This window comes from Phoxinus phoxinus (assembly GCF_949152265.1).
Source record: "Phoxinus phoxinus genome assembly, chromosome: 20".
Classification (NCBI taxonomy): Eukaryota; Metazoa; Chordata; class Actinopteri; order Cypriniformes; family Leuciscidae; genus Phoxinus; species Phoxinus phoxinus.
In genome coordinates, this window is record NC_136895.1 from 19,227,655 (window position 1) to 19,235,906 (window position 8,252).

Consider the following 8,252-nt stretch of genomic DNA (forward strand, 5'->3'; position numbering starts at 1 on the left):
AAATATTACTTGTGAAATTATATTTCTTTGATGCCCCCCCCCCCCATGTGTTATAATGCAACTGTGATTGCATTTATGAAATGTTTTTTTCTATTGCAAAACTTACAAATTATAAGAAAAACATATATATTGAAAACTTTTAATCTGCTTTATATATATATATATATATATATATATATATATATATATATATATATATATATATTGAATAACAATAATAATAACAACTATTGTAATTGCTATTTAAATGTGTTTATTGTTATTATTATTATTTACAGGCAGTATATATATATATATATATATATATATATATATATATATATATATATATATATAAATAAAATAAGCAGATTAAAAGTTTACATTTTCTGTTATCAAGCAAAAAAGGCACTCAGTAAATACAAGTATTATGCAAACTGCCTGTAAATAATAATAATAACAATAAACACATTTAAATAGCAATTACAATAGTTGTTATTATTATTGTTATTCAATATATTATTATATTTATATATATATAGTTAAGTTCATAATAAACACGCAATTTTCATTCTCTGTTCTCAACCTTGAGCTGTGCTAAAAAGAAACTCAATAAAACAACAACAAAAACAATAACACTTATTATTTGTATTACTCTTATGATTATTGTTATTAATTGTATTATCCAAACATTGAATTCATTGAATATATAATGCATACAATATATAGTAATAATATATGAACATAAATAAATTATTCATTTATTTATGTTAACATATTATAATAAATAAAAATAAAAGCCGTTATTGTTATTAGTATTATTTAGTCAATATACAGTTACAAACATAAAATGATTCTGTAAAAAAACTTATTCAAATGTAGTGTACATTATGCATTGAATGTGTATGTGTGTGCGAGTGTGTTTGTCTCGGTGTCAAAGCTGTTTAATAGTCCACTGGTGTTTAGGACACACGTCTGGCCAATTCTATAACAGAAAAGGATCGTCTGATTAACATGCCACACCACTCACTTCCTCTCAAACACACTATTGTCGTCCACCGAGATGCCTGACAACAAAACACTTGTGTGCGCTTATGGGCAACAGAACTTCTCGGAAAGATCAAAAGGAGAGCAAAAAAAGAGGGAAAACAAGTTGTGAGCATATCTTTATGGCCTAGAGTGAGACGACGAGACGACCAATGTATAGAAAAAAACACCGTTTGATTTCCTTGGAAAAGACTGACAGGACAAAAGCTGGACGTTTCCAAAGAAACGACAAAAACATTCAGACAATCAAACATAGGCCTATTTAATATCAAGTTTGCGAGACAATTTTTCATGTAAAGACAGTTTTGCATGACAGCAAAGGCATTATTTCATAAACAGTTTTTTGTACTCACTTCTTCACCATAAATGTGGCCAGACAAGTGTTATACTTTGTGTGTGTGTTGATCTTCTCTTTGTATCTCACTCTGAATATGTGCGCAGTGGAGTGAGAACAAGGTCAGAAGCTCATTGGTCAGTTCTGGTGATTGACAGGTCAGAATCTCAAAGCTACAGGCCCCTCTGTTACAGACCTATAAATAGACTCCCATCTCACTCGGCTCCGAATCGCTTCATTCTGACAAACTCTCTGCTGGTAAGTCTAGGAAGTTTTTATATCATTACAATGTTTCACAGCTTATTTCGCCGCAAGCGTTCTGATTCTGCAAAACTAACTACATGATGACTAGAAATGTGTTTGCACAAGTGAAAGACAGGAAGAAAGTTAATGGTCCATAAAATTGCTCCAACACTTAAACGTTTACAGTCGTTTGAGGAGAAAAGTTAAACAGCTTGAAATTGGTTTCAAACCTTTTCACTTTTTTTTGTGCTTTTTGTAATTATTCCAGAAAACGTCGAACACACTACAGTGCATTAAGATGTCCGACTTGGAGACCTGCCTGGGAACCATCATTAACACCTTCCACAAGTACTCGTCGAAAGAAGGCGACAAGTACAAATTAAAAAAGAGCGAACTCAAGGATCTGCTCGCGCATGAATTTCCGACTCTTACTGAGGTAATAAAAAAATTTTTTTTTAAGAATATTTGATTTACAATCAAGGATTTTTGTCAAAATTGAGTGAAATAATACGATTAAAATGTAGTGTTGTCAAATCGATTAATCGCATCTAAGTAAAAGTTTGTACATATATAATATGTGTGTGTGTGTGTGTGTGTGTATATATATATATATATATATATACACACACACACACATATATATATATATATATATAGGCCCTATATTAGTGTTGTCAAATCGATTAATCACGATTAATCGCATCTAACATAAGTTATTTAAATAATGTGTGCATATATATATATATATATATATATATATATATGTATATGTGTGTGTGTGTATGTATATACATACACACATATATGCAAATATATATAAGTATATGTGTGTGTGTAATATATATATATATATATATATATATATATATATATATATATATATATATATATATATATATATGTGTGTGTGTGTGTGTGTGTGTGTAATGTATACATATATATATATACAGTGCTATGCATAAGTTTAGACACCCATACTAAAGTTGACTAAAAAGAGGAATAAAAAATCATATTTTGGAAATTGAACTTAATGCCTTAATTTAAAAAAATAGGAAAAATCCAACCTTTAAGGACACCAATTTTCTTTGTGAATGAATAATGTATCGTAAATAAATAAATGTTCTTCCTTAAAATACAGGGTGCATAAGTTTGGACACCCCTATGTTAAATTCCCATAGAGGGAGGCAGATTTTTATTTTTAAAGGCCAGTTACTTCATGGATTCAGGATACTATGCATCCTGATAAAGTTCCCTTGGCCTTTGGAATTAAAATAGCCGCACATCATCACACACCCTTCACCATACCTGGAGATTGGCATGGTTTTATTTCAGTTAGCCTAACAGCTGGTTTGATTTGCATTGAGAGATGATCTTATGGAAAGTAGCCCATGCAAATCTCTAGGTATGGTGAAGAGTATGTGATGATGTGGGGATATTTTAATTCCAAAGGCCAAGGGAACTTTATCAGGATGCATAGTATCCTGAATCCATGAAGTAACTGGCCTTTAAAAATAAAAATCTGACTGCCTCTATGGGAATTTAACATAGGGGTGTCCAAACTTATGCACCCTGTATTTTAAGGAAGAACATTTATTTATTTACGATACATTATTCATTCACAAAGAAAATTGGTGTCCTTAAAGGTTGGATTTTTCCTATTTTTTTAAATTAAGGCATTAATTTCAATTTCCAAAATATGATTTTTTATTCCTCTTTTTAGTCAACTTTAGCATGGGTGTCTAAACTTATGCATAGCACTGTATACACACACACACACACACACACACACACACACACATTTTGATGCAATTAATCGATTTGACAACACTAATACACACACACACACACACACTTTTATGTTAGATGTGATAAATCGATTTTGATAAATCAGCACTAGATGAAATATTTTCATGCTAAGCAAATTAGCTATTTTCGTATTTCTTACGTTTTTTTCTCTTTATCTCCCTCAGCAAGTGAAAGATCAAGCAACAATGGACAGTTTGATGGAAAGCTTGGACGCCGACGGCGACTCTGAGTGCGATTTTCAGGAGTTCATGACCTTCATCACCATGGTTACCATTTGTTGCCATGAGTTTTTCGAACACCACGAAGACGAATGAGTCGGATTTAAAAAAAAAAAAAAAAAAGTTCAATTTTCCGTAGTTTAATGAGTCACAATACATTCCTTCTCTTAAATTTTGCTTTGTTCTTTATCACACCGTATTAGGATTGTTGTTTTGTTTGGACAGAATGTACACGCTGCTTGGATGACAATTTGCTTGGCTTATTTTGCTAGAATCAAAACCAGTTTATAATTTATTACAAAGCATGTTTCTATTATTTTGCCTAGACATTTTCTTTCCAAGACATGCCCATCATAAATCTCATCGAGTGAAATGCGGACCAGGTGTTGCGCTCTTGTCTTGTCATTTCAATTCCAGACTGATTATAAAATGTTTTGTTTTTTTTCTGATTAGCTTCAGACTATTAGGTTGACTTACAACGGATTGTTCTGGGGTTTTAGACAAATCACACTGTGCTTTAAAAAGACCCACAAAAGCAAATTATTCTTTTGAAAAAATCCAACATATGTTGTTTGAGGCATAAAAGCTAGTGTTTGTCATGTCTTAATTGCCTGCAACTTTACTATCAGATTTTATTTTATTTTTTATAGTACATGAATTGTGTTTTCCAATTGTAACCTACGCTAAAAGTTAAAGTCAAACGATCTCAAAACATCAGGCCTCACTCATGAAACATAAGAGATTTTCTGTGTAAATAGAAAAAAATAATTTACGCCAATGATTGAGTTGAACTGAATGCAACAGTTTACATAAGAACAATTTACACAAATTTGTTTTGATTGTACTTAATGAGTGAATGAATGTTTCTTTCTTTATAAATAGAAGGTAAATCAATTTCAGAGGCCAAACTGTTAGAGTTATGGAATGAAGCTAGCTAAATAAAATTGTAAACAAATCCAAGTATCGTGTGAGCATTCAATGTGTGTGAGATTTTACTATCTATCTATCCATCCATCCATCTTACAGTTACAATCCATCTATAAAAACTTGCTGCCTTAAATTGAAGGGGTGGTTGATTATGATTTCACTTTTCTAACTTTAGTTAGTGTGTAATGTTGCTGTTTGAGCATAAACAACATCTGCAAAGTTACAATGTTTAAAGTTCAAAGCAAAGGAAGATATTTTCTTTTAAAGAAATTGCTTTTTAAGGACTACAACAAACGGCTGGTAGGGACTACACGACATTCCTCCCGGGTTAGTGACATCACCAACCCTAGAATTGACATAAACTCCGCCCCCGGAACACAATTTACAGATTATCATGACAGAATATGCTAATCAATGACTAGAAGATAACCACACATAAGCTATGTAAATTCACCATTTAAAAATGTCCTGTTGTCTACATGTTGTCACTTCTTCTTGAGTCTCTCCATCATTGTCTGACTCCGGTTTGAACATAAATGGCTAAACGTTTTTCAAAAAATGTTCAGTGTATGTCTGTGTGAGTGAGGTAAAAGGAGCTCTTGAAGCTACGCCCTCTGTGCCGGGAGCAGCAGCTCATTTGCATTTAAAGGGACAGACACAAAAACGGTGCGTATTTGCTCACCCTCAAAAAGTGACAATTGTAACATGCTATAGAGCTGGTAAGTCCCGCCCCCTCCGTAAAACCCCGCTGGACCTCAAAGTTGAAAAAGCGTCAATGCAAGTGAATGGGAGAAAATAATTATTTTCTGGTCCCGTTCGAATTGTGCCATGAATGTGAACATATGTTGTCTGTGAATTTTTTATATAATCTTTCGTGTGAAGAATGCTACAATTTAGCGGGTAGAAGTTTGATACGGGTAGACTTTGTGTGAGAACACTTTGTGGACTACAACTCTTCGCTGCTTTTGACGCGTTTGAAACGTCAACACCACTAGCTCACGGCTCTAGCTCACGGATCCCGCTAGACATGGCTGTGTCTTTGGTGCACTTCACCGCCTTCTTTCAGGGAGAGGACAAAATCGTTGAGGTTGGCGAAAACCACGGGTAAGTCAACTTTATGGGGTGACGTCACATAGGCGACATGTAGTCTTTCTCGTTATGTCTTTTCCACAACTGCTAGCCGACGAATCATACCATATACTGTCAAACTTGTAACATGAAAGATTATATAAAAAATTCACAGACAACATATGTTCACATTCATGGCACAATTCAAACGGGACCAGAAAATAATTATTTTCTCCCATTCACTTGCATTGACGGTTTTTCAACTTTGAGGTCCAGCGGGGTTTTACGGAAGGGGCGGGACTTACCAGCTCTATACAGTGCCGCTGCAAACCCGCCGAAGTTCAAGAGGAGATGATATTACATGCGCTTCATGAGGCACACGCGCGCAGTCTCTTGCTCTCTCTCCCTTTCTGCCGTGCACGCGCTACGCGGTTTGGAGCACAGTCTTTGTCTCGCGGGCGCGCTCGCTCTAGATTCCGTAGAATTTAACTAATTCGCGGGCATCAGTGAGCCGCTATCAATATGCGGGAGACTCCCGGAACTGCCGGGATACTATTTTTTTGGTGCCCCGTCAGCTCTTGGTGCCCTACGCACTATCTATCTATCTATCTGTCTATCTATCTATCTATCTATCTATCTATCTATCTATCTATCCATCCATCCATCCATCCATCCATCCATCCATCCATCCATCCATCCATCCATCTATCTATCTATCTATCTATCTATCTATCTATCTATCTATCAGTTTTAAAATCTAGCATTAGTTTTCTAGCAACATCAAGTTTTCTTATCCATGAATCTAATCATGTTATTTATAGCCGGATACATGCAAAATTTTCTCCAATGTCTTTGCATAGCTCAAAACAGAATGAACAATTCTACTATTTATTTAAAATGGAATTTAAAAGCAATTTGAGAAGAGTAACCGGCACTCTCTGTGCTTTATAAACCAAGAAAATCATTACCTAAATGCTTTGGAATTACCTTCTCTTTTAGAAAAAAATACGGACGTGCGCTTCCTCAGCTAGAGGACGCATCTAAACAACTGCTTGGCATTGTCCCTGGTGACTTCCATTGATTTAGATGTCCCGCGGGTGTCCTCATTACCCAGCACAAACTGTCAATATAAGGAGGCCTTCACATCCGGGTGCTAATTAACCGATCAATCGTCACGCTGCAAGACCCTGAAAGATGGTAAATATTATATGCACACACAATCTGATAAAGAATACCTTCTTCATATTAAGGATGTTTACATTAAGCAGCTTGGAAATCAGCCAGATATTTATATGCAATTTACGAATCCAAACAGACCAAATAATAGATAGACAAGTTTGTTTGAAGGACTTTTAAGTATTGACCAATCACAGACTGCCGTACCGGATACTTCCGATAAGTGGCAGTGTTGTGCCATGCCAGCACACGTTCTCTGATCTGAGAAAATGAGAGATGTGTTGAGGTGGAGAGTGGACGCAATATGATAAAGTCACTGGATTTATTTGACAATGCAATAAAGCATAATAAATAAATAAATAAATAAAGCATGATAAAAATAAGTGTCCACAGTATTTCTGGAGTGAAGGATGAGTGCCTCGGGGTGATTGCTTTGGCTGAGTTGAGCAAATGAGGCTCTCTCTCTCTCTCTCTCTCTCTCTCTCTCTCTCTCTCTCTCTCTCTCTCTCTCTCTCTCTCTCTCTCTCTCTCTCTCTCTGTGTGTGTGTGTGTGTGTGTGTGTGTGTGTGTGTGTCTGTGTGTTTACCCAGCTGTGTGGTCTGACTAGCATCTTTTAGCATCCCAGTAGGTAATGTCCCATGAGGTCATTGGACTGGACTTTAGGGTGGAATTTGGGAACTCGGCTTTCTGCCAGTTCTGTGGTGGCGTTCAGTCGGCTACTTCTAGAACATATACAAATATGGCATAATCACACAATTACAGTATGATTTTACATTGATACTTTTGATGACACAGTCACACCTATCTGCCTGTCTGCCTGTCTGCCTGTCTATCTATCTATCTATCTATCTATCTATCTATCTATCTATCTATCTATCTATCTATCTATCTATCTATCTATCTATCTATCTATCTATCTATCTATCTATCTATCTATCTATCTATTAATGACATTTGTATAAATCACAATATTAATCACATTTACACACACACACACACACACACACACACACACACACACACACACACACACACACACACACACACACACACACACACACACACACACACACACACACACACACACACACACACACACAGTGGAAATTATATCATCATGAGCTCTGAGCAATGATTAACATACATTAATTTCCCGACCATCCAGATTTTTCATTTTCTTTCCACCATTAGGGATTCAAGGCAGCTTTGAGAACACTTGAAAGAGAAAGAAGGAAATGCAGAAAGAGAGAGAGAGAGAGTGATGGGATTGAGTGACTGTAGTCTTGTTATATAGGCTGTTTATTCTCGTGTCTTGAGCGAGAGATGCAGACAGAAGGCGTTTTAATGACATCCACCATCATGGATAAACACTTCTTTGATTATATAGATGCCTCAAGATGCAGCATAACTGCTCTCCGTGAGTGCCAGCCAGTCACTGATTGATTGTTTATGTC

General features: G+C 35.4%; 1 protein-coding gene across 1 annotated transcript; it reads left to right on the top strand.

Moving 5' to 3' along the window:
• The first annotated feature begins 1,527 nt into the window (after positions 1–1,527).
• s100b (S100 calcium binding protein, beta (neural)) lies at positions 1,528–3,777 on the top strand. The gene is made up of 3 exons (XM_079593589.1): positions 1,528–1,618; positions 1,872–2,039; positions 3,574–3,777. The coding sequence occupies exons 2-3, from the start codon at positions 1,902–1,904 to the stop codon at positions 3,721–3,723; spliced, it is 288 nt and encodes a 95-aa protein (XP_079449715.1). The 5' UTR covers positions 1,528–1,618; positions 1,872–1,901; the 3' UTR covers positions 3,724–3,777.
• Positions 3,778–8,252: the final 4,475 nt, after the last annotated feature.